The sequence below is a fragment of the Lissotriton vulgaris genome, chromosome 9 (genome assembly GCF_964263255.1).
Source record: "Lissotriton vulgaris chromosome 9, aLisVul1.2, whole genome shotgun sequence".
In the NCBI taxonomy this organism is placed as follows: domain Eukaryota; kingdom Metazoa; phylum Chordata; class Amphibia; order Caudata; family Salamandridae; genus Lissotriton; species Lissotriton vulgaris.
The window spans coordinates 959,594,887-959,610,279 of NC_141697.1; the positions used below are offsets into that span (position 1 = coordinate 959,594,887).

The window sequence follows — 15,393 nt, forward strand, 5'->3', positions numbered from 1 at the left end:
TCCCATTATTCGCTGTCGCATCCGTGCCAAGTCACTGCTGTTCCTGCCTCCCCCCTTTTGAGCGATAGCATCCACAGAGACTCCATGGCAGCCAGCTTTGGCGATAAGAGGCCGCTTCTTGCATCCTTAATGACAACCAAGCACCTCTTATCAGCATGAGAAGTGGCAGAAGGATTCCTACAAACCCGGCGCAGCTTGAGGGGGGGAGATGACACCGTTTCCTAAATAGCTCTCACTCCTGGTGTCGCGGGAGCGCTCGCTGCCTCCTCCTCTCCTGTCCCCAATCTCTGCTGCCTGCATTTTGCAGATGCATCTTAAAGAGCAGCGGCGGGAGCTGGCTTTCCCGCCTTTTTTTTTACCCAGGGCCCAAGAGAGCAGAACCGAGGGCAGCGTTTTAATTGATTCTGTGAATCAACTTCCAAACCTGGCCCAGTTTTCCTGTGTACACACAAATGCACACGCACGCGCAGAGCTGAAGAGCAGCCCTCCGTGTTTGCACAACTATCTCTGCAAAACAGCTGATTCTCTGCAAACAAGGCGCTTGCCAGATTTTCAGGTCCCCGCGCGCCCTCCCCGTTGTGTGAGGAGGCTGCTGGGAATGTGAAGCACTGACGGAAATAATCTGTCAGGGGAAGTCAGTGAGGGGTGAGTGTGCTAAAGATGGAAGGCTGAAGCTTGCGGCCCGGCAAGAGGACAGGCCATTTTCTGCACAAGGGAGACTAGCCAATCCCGAACACCTCCTTCCTACTATCGCTTTAACTTGGTAGAACAGAGAACTCAACGGCAACTACAGAACACCCCAGTCGCAGCCCTGGATTCTGGGCGTTGAGATGCTCACGTAGATGCTTCTGTGGACAGTCGACCACAGGAAGACTCCTGGGGCCATATTACAGATGCAGCGCATTTTCCTGGAGTGCGCTGGGTGCATTTTTTTTTAAAAGGTGCACCTGGTGCATTCCAGGAAAATGCGCAGCATTATTGTGAATGCGCTGCCCCTAGAACAGCCTCGAATTCGCACTGCACCCAGGGCAACGCATTCATGTGAAAACGGAGCGGCTGCTTTGAAGGCGCTCCATGTTTTCACAGTGCAGGCAGCAAACCGCCTGCACTTTTAAAGGGGATTAGAGATCCTCTTGCAGGAGGCTGCAGTCAGTGACTGCCCCCACCTCCAAGGAGACGTCTGGGTGGTGCATAGGACCCTTTTTCCCCCTCCAGAGGGCTGCTCTCAATGGGTGCACTGTCAGTGTGCCTCCTGAGAATTTCCTTTCCTCTGCCCCGGAGTCTGTAATACGGCGCAGAGGCATTGGCATTCCTCATTTGCATGTGACACACCCCTATGCAAATGAGGGAACGCCCCCTAAATATAGCGCTGGGACTTTAGATGCGCGAGAGCCATCGGTATTACAGAAGGGGTTGCACAAGCATCTGCAGCCCTTCTGTAATACCAAAGTGCCCCGTGGCGTGCAAAGCAGGCGCAAACGCCTGTTGCCCCCCCCAGGGCACTTTGTTAATATGGCCTCCGTTTTAACTGACAGACCTATTGTCTTCTGCCAGAGAGTGATTCCTGCTATCGACTTTCCACAGAAGTATCTTTGTGAACATATCAAAGCCCAAACTTTGGGGTTGCGCATCTGGTGTTTTGTAATAGTCGCAGTTGAGGATTTGCAGACTTATCACTACAGGATAAACACCAATACGCTCTCAATATCGGTGTCTTACCTGCAGTGATTGCCGTTTTTTGTTTAGGAGGGTTCCCAACATGCCCCAGCTGCCCTCCTCAACTAGCCCACTCGCACTTTGCCACCTACAACTGCAGTGCTGTTTAATTAAGCAATTAAGTGCTGTGGGGAAATGATAGTCGGCATAATAAACACGATACAAAGTCCGCATACCATGTATTAATAGTCTCTGTCACCTGGAGAGACTTAAGGGCCATTCTTGATGGCACTTACAAGAGCCTCTCTTCCCAATTGGAAAATATATTTAATATAACAAATATGGAAAAATCGGGAACGCAAGACTCTTTTCTAATACTTTACTTATTCCTGTAATGCCTGGAACCTGTGACGTGGCCAGCCACGCAGTCACTGCATGAGAACACTCTCAGACAAGAATACTCCTTCGAGCACAAATCTTAAAGAGAGTGTGCACCATAGGCTTCATGCCTGCAATGGCAGTGCAGTACAAAGAGAAGCCAAAATATCTGCAACAATCGACATACATGACTTTACAAAAAGTAACAAATAATAGCACAAAGTTGATTTAAATGAAGCTACAGTATATCACACACAGTGCTGATAATATCATACGACAAAGAGTTAATAATATTATGAGCGGCAGCTCACATCTACGGGGAGAGAGAGCTGAGCACGTGCATGCGCAAAATAAAATAAAAATTAATAAAAATGTACCTGAACGTAACGTCCTAGACTCCAGTCCTCTTCTCACCACCGGAACTGAATGCAGCAACTCCCTTGACCAATCATGTTGCTGCTTTCATGCAGCATTAAGAGCAGCGCCCTGATTGGAGTGAGAGGCCTCACTCAGCGATCCACGTGGAAGAGGTCTGGCGCCGTGGCTAGGGCGACTGACTCCGGAATCTGAGGATCACGGATTGATCCCCGGCAGCGGATCAGCCCAGCATCATGTGACTCTGGGCAATAGCTTGCTTAATCTTCCCGACGGCCCCCAGTGCCTAGAGACCCGTGCGGGTGATTGTACGCGCTTTACAAATGTGGATTGACAGCTGGGTTAGAGATGTTTAATGTGCGCTTGTGTGGCTGACCATAACTAGACGGCCGGCCATAAAGACATGCGCAGTTTAAACAAGTGAATCAGACAGACCACTGTCCTCCCTGCTGCTGTCACTTAGCAGCGGTCCCGCCCCCATCCTGACACTTGGCTCGGGACGGGGATGAAAATTATATGGTAATAAATTACCATTTTATTTTGTCGGGGTTTGGGGGGTATTTTAAGTGGGGTGATGCTCCTCCGCTCCAACGGAGGAGCCACCCCTGAATACTATTCCCTCTGACAGACTGAAGGGGTTGTGACATCATAGCAAGAGTGAATTTTTTGTTTCGCTTTTCCTTCTCGTACAGTAAAGGGAAGATTTTATCTTGAAATGTCTCCCTAAACCTAATTTGACAAGAAGGACTGGCTATATTACACACAAAAAGCAATAGAAGAAATGCAAAAACACAGGTAAATTGATAGCATCATCTACAATTGGAAGCGATCAGAGACACACGTATAGGTGAAAGAGAAGCCACGTCACACCAAGAGAATAGAGTATGGGAAAACCAAAGACACAGAGAAGGTAGAATAAGAGACTGAGGTAACATGGAACAGACAAATAGTCAGAAAAGGAACCACCACTGGTGCAAGTGAATGAGAGAACATAACTTGGAAGTTAAGGCAGGACCATGGTCATATCCATGCAGAAAACAGAGCCCAACAGTCTGACGGCCTTATTGGATATAATGCAATTGTAATTGAGAGGAAGAGATCTCAGTCACGTTTGTTGCAGAGTAACCACTCAGCTGAAATCTAAATCAAGCCCTAGGTTATAAATTGTATAGTCGTTTCAGTGAATTGAAAAATCTTGACTGAAAAGGCAAGCTGCACACGATTTGCCTGACCTAACTTAACTATTATTTTACAGACCTTGGGCCCCAATATGAGTTACGCAGAATTCAGGGGGTGCAAGGTCGAGCAGGAACAGAAAATGGGTCTGGCACCAAAATAAAAATGGCCCCCATTCGCAAATCAGATAACAAAAAATGTGGCACATTTGCAAATCAGGGCAGCTTTGACCTTGTAAAGACAAGTTTTTATATGTTTTTTGAAGATATGGGTGACTGGATGCCCTTGTGCTGCAGGCAATGTTTGTGGTTATAGGAAAGAAAAAACAGCCTACCAGATCATAACACAGGCCCACAAACAGCCAAAAGGCAGGCCCACATAGTGACCTGTCAGACCAGCCCTTCATGCACCACCAGATTGCCCTTTAGGCCAACATGACCCTGAGGGGTGTGAAGTGGGGACATTGACTTAGAAATGTGTTGATATTGGAAACTCCAACCCTGCAGGAAATAAAGTCTCTGGGATGGGGATTAACTTGTGTATCCAATTTGGTTTTAGCAGGATGGGAAATGCACTTGCTGGAACTAAGCCAGGCATTTCTGCACTTGGAACATCGGCCCACTCTGAATTCGCCAAAGTGGTAGGTCTACCAGAATACCACAGCAGCTGACTCGTAATGGGGCCTTTGAAAAGTATTAACACCTTCCCTGGATATGATTCGAAAACCACCTTAGCATCGGACCTGGAGAGCATGTAAGGGGTGGACATTTTGGGAGGAAATTGCTGTCTCTAGTGCTTTCCTGGAGAGCAACTCTCTAAGAGGGTGATGATGAGGACTGGAATGGAGGCACAGTGGGCCATACCAACAAAGAAGTGGATTGCTCTCCTTTTGATAGCCTTTTGGATACAGGTTCTGAAAACATGAGTCAGCAATCAGGGCACTGGGAGATCCCTGCTTTGGCATGGTTTCTTTGTTTTTGTTGCAGGTATATATAACGCAACTTGACCCAACAGTATTGGAGCACTTTACACAAGCACTGGTTACATTACCCAAGAACATATTAATGTTTTCACGCACAGGGAGATTAAATGATTTGCCCAGAAACACAGGATACTGACAGGGCTGGACTGGCCATAGCGTGCACCAGGCGTTTTCCCGGTGGGCCGGAAGGGAGAGGACTGGTTTGGGACTGGTGGGGGCTGATTATGCTACAAGCGGCCAGGGTGCAGCAGTGCTGCAATTCCGCCCCCCTGTACAAAAACTAGCTGCCGTGTTTTACAACCGCACCTACTTCCCTCGCGGCCAGTCTGACTGAATTGCCAGAGCCGGTTTGTGTTCCCAGTTTGGCCCTGGATACTGAGCCAACGGTGAGACTCGAACCTGGTTCCCAGTTACAAAGTCAGCAGCTTTGGACATAATGCTTCATCCTCTCCAATGTTCTAATTTCTAGCAAGAAAGCAGGGTCCCTTATCATAAAAGGCATGGAGCTGATTCTATCATAAAGGATATGTTTGATGTTTCCTTTCTGACTGGCAGACAGTAAAAGGCTCTGGGACTGGCGGCAAAAGAGGTGGTGGCCTTGAAGTCGCCACGTCTGTCAGCACTAGTGAGAAGACCCCCACTGTCTTGTAAGTGGGCTGGAGGAAGATAAGCTGGCTCTCCAGGAGGGATTTTGCTGGTGGCATTATTCAAGGTGAAGTGAAAACTTACATGTCCCAAAAATAATTAACCTCGGCCATTCAGAAAAAATTAAATCAGTTTTGTGTTTTTTAATTTCTGTTCAAAAAGTTCAGTGTATGGATGCCCAGTCTACATTGCAAGTACACAACAAAGGCTTGCAAATGATGTCTGGGAATATCAAGAGCCATGCACCAGCAGTTATCCAAGTAATCAGCCTATGATGAGCATAAAGGCTTCCATCGGTGCACTAGAATAGGCCTGGGCGAAACTTTTATTACACATTTAGTGCTAATTTCTTAGTGCAAAATGCATCCTCTGGTCCATTTTGGATTTGAGGGTTCATTTTGCACTACGGCAATAGTTCTAAATGCTGGTTTATGCTCCTTGCCTAATTCCACACAATCTCGCCTAATTTTGCTGTAATTCATGCAATTACCCTATTGCAAATCACACAATTTATGCCCACTCCAACACAAGACCCCATGGAAGGCCCTACTGTACATGTTCAATGCTTGAAGAAGTTTTTCCCATCCTTAACAGAGGAAAGTTGACGCACATGACATTCAAAATATGACAATTAAGGGTGGGTGTAACTAAAAGTAATTACTCGTAATTACACCAAACGTATCTGTAATTATACGTAATTGTGTGAGAAGCGTAATCCAGCATTTAGTGCTTATTTTCGTAGTGCAAAATGCACCCTTGTGTCCAAAATAGTCCTGAGGATGCATTTTACTCTAGCAAAATAGAACTAAATGCTGCAGAACATGAACAGCAGTAGGACGCAGTCTCTGTCTCTTTTCGTTCGTTGTTCCCGGGCTCCTGCAGTAGGATTTTTGCCCCAAATTACTCTTATTTACTCAGGCTGGAGTAATTGCATAATTTCGCATCGCAATAGTAAGGCTAATTACTGAAATTACTCTGTCATAATTAAAATTTCACCCAGGCCTAATGACAATCATTACACCTAATGTAAATAGGGAACAGAGGTTATGACGGGGGGGGGCACATCCATTGCTAGGAACATCCCCATGTTTAAACGATGGGGGCATTCACGCAGGTGCACGCTGTGGACCTTGGATGCGTAATTGGTCTCTGCACAATAATTTGACACCACTTGCCTGGGTGCACACAGATCGGCTGCTGCTCCTTCCGTCTACCAGTGTAGCTGTCCACTACCTGCTACTTATACTTCCCTTCTTTTAAGCTTCAGAGAATATTTGCCAACAGCGCCCCAACATCCGTTCTGTGCAGATGGTGAAACCCAAAAACCTGTCCTAGGATGCTTGTTTCCAGTCTAGGGAGGACCTGGCCTGGCAGTTCGGGCTGGACTGCTCCCATGAGGCACAGGGTCAAGACTGATTTGCATATGGCTGGGTTAAAACAGGAACGGCATGGTGAACAAAAAAACGATGCATGTAGGCCCATATCTCTGTACTGGGGTGAATATATGACATCAGCCGCAGCCGGTAGTGGGAGTTCCGGCCGGGCGGTGATGTGGGGAGGGGCAGGGTGGGGGGTAGTCATTTATGAATTATGGACTTTAACAGATAAGTAAACATAAAAATAAATAAAACAAATTTCGTTGCTTTCACTGCATCACCAAATGCGATTCAGTGCGCACAACGAAATTCGTTGTATTTATTTATATGTTTACTTACCTGTTAAACTCCGTAATTCATACATTACTACCCCCCACCCTGCCCTTCCCCCTCCCCACTTCACCGCCCGGCTAGTACTCCCACTACAGACCGCGGCTGTATGACATTGTTCTGCATTCTGTCCATCAATTGTTCTTTTTGCGGTGGTCAGGGCATGGGCACACAAGCCCAGGCAAAAGAAACATCTTCACATACCAAGAGCATAAAGTACAGTTGCACATACGAGTACAAGAGGTAGACTTGTGGGAAAAGCAAGTGGCCTCCAAACCATTTTCAGGGTAAAACAGCGTGGATCACAAGCATAACATGTGTATTTGTAAAGCGCACGTTCACCCGTAGGTATCTTGGCACTGAATAACAGATGTTTCTTGTTACCCAACTCCATTGGTACTAATTTTATCAACCTCAGATGGATGAAAGGCTGAGTGGACCCTCCGAGATTTGAGCCTGTGAGCATGAGGTCGAACACAGGCCCCAGCAGTGGACGCATTAGTCCACTGAGCCACCAGACCAGGCTCAGCACGACTTAGCACAAAATAAGAAACTAATATACATTAAAAACAAGCAGTGGGGAAGGTAAAATTAGGCACAAAGACAGTCCACAGACAAAAACACAATGCACTTGGACACAAATTCAGGCGAAAAGAAACCAATTAGACAGAGTGCGCCATGAGCAAAGGCATACACAATCGCTGACAACAGGAGCAGAGCAGAATGCACCGCCAGTCGTAAAATGAACAACTGCACGCTGACAACAAAGAGCGCAGGGAAGACACAAAGGCATAATAAAAAACAGTCATGCAGTGACACCAATTAGCATGGTCACCGAAAGACAGGAGCATAAAGAACCACTATTTACAGGGAACAAAGAGCAGGAGCATAAAGAAACACATGCGGAACAAGAGGCATCACAAACCGCAATCGAGGACAGGCACTAAAACGGGCCACAGTTGTAACCAGAACAGATATGAGGAGACACACATCAAACTGTCATATACACAATATATTTAAACAGAACCACATCATACCTGCCAACTTGAAGGACAATCTCACCGTGTGAGGAGGGGGCGAGGCCTCATGCCCAGAAGCAGTAGAGGCACTTTTGAGCCCCACCCTGCCCCCAAAACCCCTCCCCCTAAAAAAAAACTTACTGATGCTGGTGCGGATATCTTGGGAGGGGGTTTGACACTTCTTAATGGACATTGGCAGTTCAAAGAATCAGAAAACGAGCTGGAAAACCAGTATTTATAGTGGTTTTTAGCTCGTTTTCCCTGCCACCGTGTGATGTGGCTCCTCATCAGAGACCGTGTGATGGAAGCCGATATTGTATGTCACACAATGTCACAGTGTGAGCTGGCAGGTATGCAACATACACAAAGCTATACATGTGGAGAAGTGTGGCTCACTGGTTAGAGCAGGCAGACCCTGAAGCAGAGGTCAGACCCGGGACCAGGGTTCAATTCCCGACGCGGCAGGGTCTTGAGCTCAAATGTCCACGGACTCGATAATTCTCGCTTCGGTGCCTGACCTAATCATGGGTTCACACTCTGCAACTCTGGGCATTAAGCTTGCTTAATCTCCACAACGGCCCCCCCGCGGCGGGATGCCTGGCTTTCACCATGGGGATGCCCTGTAGGGGCTATCTCACAGGGAAAAGCCAGGACGGGTTCCCAAGGCAAGCGCGGAGATACCCCTTCGGGGGTCGATTCAGGCGCTATATAAGAAACATAATAATAATAATAATGTACAGTAAATACAGTATAGCAAGCACACAAACTATTAAAACTCTCAGGACACGTAGTGTGGACATAAAATGACAGGCACGAACAATCCACAGGACATCGGCTAAAACTGGGAATGTAATGCATGGCAAACAAAAGCAATACAAGCAGAAGGGCGGCATGCAACAAATAAGCACAAAGGAAATCACGGTTATCACATAGCTGGTAGATGTGAAGATGCTTCCTCGAGGTCAGTTGCATATGTACAGCTTCTGAGACTCCAAGCACTACAGAGTGAATTGAGATACTCCTGAAATTCTCCAAGCCATGGTATGGAGAGTTGCACCCAAGGAAGGCGCGGAGTAGAGATTTCGTGGTGAGTGGCGCCCATATGAAATTTCCCATCAAAAGGAGAAGGTCCTAGCAGTGTACATGTGTCAAGTAGGCAAGCAACAGTATTGCTTGTTCAAAGTGTCAATCCTGCTCTTGAACCACAGACTTTGTGTTGTGTAGCAGATGTAATCAGAATGATGACAGTGGGTCGCCCAGCTTATGTTATTGAATGGCAGGTGGCACTTGGTTTCTACCAATACCTTCAAACTTGAGTGACATTCAGTGTTCTTCAAAGCAACTCAGAACAAACATGACCACAGTAAGATCGCAGAGTAAAGCAAGGCTAAATGTAACTGCTGTGGAGTGGTAAGGACACGTTGGTCTTACGTAGTTGACGCACAACGCAATGCATTGACTCCGAAAGCGATTGTATGACTGGGAATGGCTCAAATCAGTTGATGATAATAAGTGCATTACAACGGGGAGCATAGGGGGTTTGAAAACAAAACTTACCCCTTTCAGCTTGTGAGGGTCGCTGAAAATCTTCATCACACCCTCAATCTCCTGCTCCAGTTGTCTGGCCCAGAACTGCATCCTACAAAAGAGAAACCAGAAAAGAAAGTCTGTAATGGACCACAACAGACAGAAAGTAAAGAGTCAAAAAGTCAAAAAGTGCAGCAGAGATCTAGCCACTGACACATGGTAATAGGAAACCAAAGCAGATACTGAACACTACACAGGAAAGGCAGAAAGAGTGAGACATCAGTGGAAATAGAGACAGAGGCAAATGTAGAATGAGTGACACTAGAATGGAACTAGGACAGTGAAAGCCTGAGGCCTATCACAGCTGCGAGGAAAGAGACAAAATTGGAGTTAAATAACCAACGACAGCAGAAACAGATCAGCATAAAAGATAGCCGGAAATCTTTAGAGTCAGGGACATAGCACAGTCAAAAACGCATTGGCAATGCATTGGTTTTGCCTATACAATGAATAAAGAGCTGTTTTCAACAATCATCGTCCGGGAGAAAGAAAGAGCACCTGATACATAGCATGGATTGGAGAGGATGAGGCGCAGTGGCCAGAGCTGCTGGCTCGAGAGCTGAGGATCCAGTTGGAGCCTCGGTGGCACTGCGCAACAGCCTGTGATTCTATGCAAATCACTTAAACTCTCCGGGTGATCAATTGTAATATAAATATGCTGCAATTTTTATAGGCAAAACTTTATGAAAATATAGTTCTACCAAAGCGGATGCTAACAGTATTTTGGCGTCGGGAAACTGATAAGAGAAACAGACGAGGAACAAGCATTGGTAAATTCAGGAACATATGCTAGAGCCAATAGAAATGGAGAAAATGTAAGTGTAATGTACAGGAACGAATGAGTAGCCAGGAAAAAGAGGAGGCGGGATGTAAGTCCCTTTTAAATTTGTATTATAACAATAGATTTCTCAAGCACAGTGCAAGTGCTTTGCACACAAAATCTAAAAAGGAGAGAGAGAGCTACAGATACCAACATCTCAAAACTCCTCATCCACCATAAATTATAAAATGTTAAGACCAAGCAGATAATAAACAGCTTAACAGCACCAGTTACACAAATACAACTCCTATCAAAACCACTAACACAAAAACAAAAAGCCAAAGCCAACATTTAACATAAAATAGAGAAAAAAATCTACTGCGCACTGGGAAATTCTGATTGTGAGAGCAAAGACAACACAACAGAAAATGACTAGGTGCCAATGGGTATCATACTGACAGCAGTTAACTAAACCAGCAACTTGCTCCAGCTCCACAATCACCAAACTGCATCTCAGCTACTAAAATACACTCTTATCCGAAGTGAAACAAATATCCATTAACCACTGACAAGACATTGCTGCACCGAACTGCATATCAGCCTTTGGTGAACAAACTCTCCATCAGGTATGATAAAGACACCACTACCATACATCCATGAGAGGTCGGTCTTCTGCAGAAACAATTATGTTGGTGGGCTTGAGGTCCATAGTTGGGTTGATACAATTCATAATCTCTCGTTAATAAATAAAAAAATTAAAAAATTAAAAAAAACTCTATGAAACACTGAAAGCAGTTGTGCAACTGTGCTGGAAAGGTGGAGACAGAAGAATTACACCTTTTAGATTTCTACTAAAAATACTTCAGTGAGACCAGTGTGCACGAGACCATCATTGAGGAAATACTTGGTGCTACTGACAACCAATGCGGTTTACTGAACTGTGAGTGATAGGATCACCTTTCTTTAACCCTCGTATTACGCCCACAGCTGCACTGTGCCCTGCTTGGAGTTGAGCGTGCGAGTACTTAGGAAGGGTCCTATGGAGGGCATTGTTAAAATTCAGCCTTGCAAGCCCCAGGAATATAATCACAAGCTTATGGTCTTTTTTTGTTAAATGATGTGCAATTTGCTTTATCAGTCCAAGCTGAAAAACCGCAGATTTGATCATCCTGCCAATTGAGGTACCACCAGGAGGCTTGATCAATAGAACTCATGAGCGTTTTACCTCATCTGTGTTTCTATGGTGAAATACATTTATTGCAAATCACTATGCAAACTAAAATTGCTAGGTTCAGAGATGATCAAAACATCAATGCTAAATGTAGTGGAAGTGGTACAAAATCCCACAGGCTCTCAACAGCAGGTAGACATGATGCCCATTTACATGACTGCTAGGGCAGATTAGGGAAGACCTCAACATAGGGGTGGTTATATGGAGAAAATCTAAATAGAAACCTTCAACTCAAATAAAAGATTTCAATGTCCATAGACATTCCAAGCAGGAGCCTGAGAGCAGACGCTCAGTGCACAGCACTAAATATATACGTAAATAGTGATGTAAAAGGTTTCTAACTCCCGATACTCAAGGAGACCCACCCTAGTAGACTCTTAAACTCTAACCAGAGCACAAAGGTTCTCCAGGGTCCTGTTGCCTCCCTCAAACTCTAGTCAGACCTTAAGGTCTCCCCGGGACCCTTTTGTCCTCTCAAACTCTAACCAGATCACAGTTTCTCCAGGGCCCAGTTGTCCTCTCTGAGACTCTAGCGAGACCACTAAGGGCCCGATGTAGGTAGGGCGTTACCGATCGGTAACGGCCGAAAATACCGATTTTTGGCCCTTACCGATCGGTAAACAGCCATCGAGATGTAGGGAACCAAAAACAGAAAGAATCGGATAGAAAACCGAATCGGAATGAGTACCGAATGGGAAAGAATCCGATACGTACATACCGAAAATCGGATATGTAACGAATCGGAAAAACACCGAATCGGATGCAAAGACCGAATCGGTCCAATTACCGATTCGTTAGTGACACCGAATCGGAAAATCACCGATTCGGTCCAATTACCGATTCGTTAGTGACACCGAATCGGAAAATCACCGATTCGGTCCAATTACCGAATCGTTAGTGACACCGAATCGGAAATTCACCGATTCGGTCCAATTACCGAATCGTTAGTGACACCGAATCGGAAATTCACCGATTCGGTCCAATTACCGAATCGTTAGTGACACCGATTCGGAAATTCACCGATTCGGTCCAATTACCGATTCGGTACAAATACCGAATCGGACATGATCCGAATCGGAAAACATGCCGATTCGTATGAATCTCCGATCGGAAAATTCCCCGATTCCGACAGTTGGGGAGATGTAGGGAGGCACAGAAACACCGAAATCGGCTCAAAATCGGTAGAATTCACTCGGTATTTACCATGGATTGCAATCAGGTGGTAACCAACTCCAACCCATATAAACAGTCCCAAAATGCATTGCAACTTGCAGGATGGCAGCTTTCTATGTCATTGCGAGGTGGCTATGGCTACAGCAGGAAGGACAGAGGGAATGGCTAAGAAATGAACAGGTCTACAGACAGAGGGTAACCCTGTTCATGCTCACTGAGGCTGAGATCCTACAGAGATACAGGCTGGACTCTGACACCATACTTGAGCTCATCAGGGACCTTAAGCCATTCTTGGACCACCACACCCCAAGGGCACACGCCATCCCTGCGCACGTCCAGGTGCTATGCAGCCTACACCTGCTTGCGTCTGGCAGCTATCAAAGTGGAGTAGCAGCAGCAGGAGGGGTGAGCCAGAGCAGCCTGTCAAGGTTCTTCCACATATTCCTTGACGCCATGATAGACAGGATGGACCAATACATCTCTTTCCCTGCAACCCACGCAGAACTGCTACAAACTAAAGCTGACTTCTACCAGATGGCACAATTTCCCCAAATCATCGGTTGCATAGATGGCACACACATTCCGATTTGCCCACCAGCGGACACCGAATACATATACCGCAATCGGAAATCTACACACACCATCAACGTGCAGGTGATCTGCAATGCCAAGTGCACCATCACAGACCTGGTAGCAAAATTTCCAGGGAGTACCCATGACTCCTATATATTCCAACAGAGCGGCATATATGCACGGCTGATGGCTGGCGAATTTGGAGAAGGATACCTCCTAGGTGAGACACATCATCAGACCCCCATAACACATAGTAGGTAGGTGGAATACATGTATGCATGTGTCTAATGTGACCCCTTTCTCTTCCAGGCGACAGTGCATATGCCCTCCGCTCATTCATACTCACCCCCTACCTCAACCCCTCCACACCCAGCCAAAGGAGGTATAACCGGGCCCACATACGCACAAGGAATGTTGTCGAACGGACCTTTGGCATCTGGAAAAGTAGATTCAGATGCCTGCACAAGAGTGGAGGTGCAAGGCAGTATACCCCCATCACCTGCTGCAAGATCATAGCTGTATGTGCAATGTTACACAACCTTGCGGTCAAGAAGGGCACTGAGGTGGAGTTGTCTGACTACGAGGACTATGACGACGACGAAGCTGTGCCACTGACACAGCCAGCTGGGGTGTGTACGCCAAGTGATGGCAGATACAGACGTGAGGAGATCACTGAGAACTATTTCTGACTGAGTACAGATGCAAAGACAGCTAAATGTTGCTTGCAAAAAATCAAATTTTAATAGTGATGCACCACAGTTACAGCACTGATGTGCATCAACAAATGGAGTATGTAAAATCAAATAAAGTCCAGGGTTCTGGTTTGCTCATCCCCCCTTGCCAGGCTATTTTTTCGCCCGCTTGCCAGACCCACTGGGGTGTCCCTCGGCCCCCTCCGAATGCCCAGCAGCATCAGCGGATCGCCTGGTGCTCCTCCGTGGTTCAGATGCAGCGCTGGCCGGGCTGCTGCGGCTGCTGCTGTCTCCAGCATCACCCAGGTCCAGGGCAGGATTGGAGGCGGTGTTTGATATTATCATGGCCTCCATGGCCGTGGTGATCCTGGCCATCCCCCTAGTGAGCTCAGCCGTATGCTGACTGAGCACAGATTCTTGGTTGGAGCTGCAATGGCACAGTTGTGCGGTCGCCGCTGCAAGGCGGGCCATGGCCCGGTTCAGCACCCGGGCATCCCTCCTGCGTGCAACCTCATGCTCCTCCTGTCTGGCAGATGAGTGGGTGATGGCAGTGGTCAGCCTGCCTAACCCTGCTGCCACCTCCTTGTTGCTGTCCACAACAGCCTGGAAACCCTTCACCAACTCCCCCATCTGCATGTTGTGCTGCAGGAGCTGGCGTTGGCAGGCCATGGTGGATCTGGCCTGTTGGCGCTGGATTTTAACCATCTGTCCCTCCAGGCCCAGGAACACACTGCCCTCCCGTGCTGGTGCAGCAGTGGTGGTGGTGGCACGGCGTCGGGCACTGCTGCTTCCGGCCTGCTGAGTGGGCTGGGGTGCCACTGGTGGGGGTGTGGTGCTGGCCGGTCCCGGAGCCCCTGCTCCCAGGACAGGTTGGACAGGTGGCAAGGCCACGGTTGTGGCAGGAGCTGGTGTAGGCGGAATGGTCTGCCTTGTAGGGGAGTTTTCTGGTGAGAATTGCAAGGGGGGTGTGCTGGGCAGTACTGGGGAGTGCACTGCTTGGAAGTCAATGACCAGGACTCCCTCCATTCCTAGCCCTGGGGTGTCTCCTTCCTCATCCTCCTCCTCCTCCTCCTGGCCAGCCTGGCTGGTGCTCGGCCCTGCGACTGCAGTGTTGGACGTTGCTGCTCCCTCTGCTGTCGCAGTTGTTCCGCCTGATGGGGCCCCTAGGTACAAAGAAGCATTTGTAAACTGAGTGCCGATGTATTACAGTCAGTACAATTATGGCATTCCACATGTCCTTGCATCTCCTTACACCGTGTCACACTGTTTCCTGTCTTGTGATTCTGCACTGACATATTTGGCTAACTTCTGCTGACTACATGTACCATGATGCTTGTCTCTTGTATGTTGGTGACAGTACAGTGCTGGTGTTTGCCTATGCATTGTGTCTAATGGGGAGGTGTCTGGTAGGGTGTGTCATGATGCGCATGCTTCTTACCT

The 15,393-nt window shown here is 47.2% G+C and overlaps 1 protein-coding gene across 1 annotated transcript in view; it reads right to left on the bottom strand.

The window, feature by feature from the left end:
* Positions 1 to 15,393, bottom strand: part of LOC147692612 (voltage-dependent calcium channel subunit alpha-2/delta-2-like) — a 1,295,379-nt gene that overhangs the window by 1,182,734 nt on the left and 97,252 nt on the right. The window contains exon 2 of the mRNA XM_086939541.1: positions 9,495 to 9,576. Within this exon, the coding sequence (XP_086795667.1) occupies positions 9,495 to 9,576 (82 nt within the window). The remainder of the gene's footprint in view (positions 1 to 9,494; positions 9,577 to 15,393) is intronic.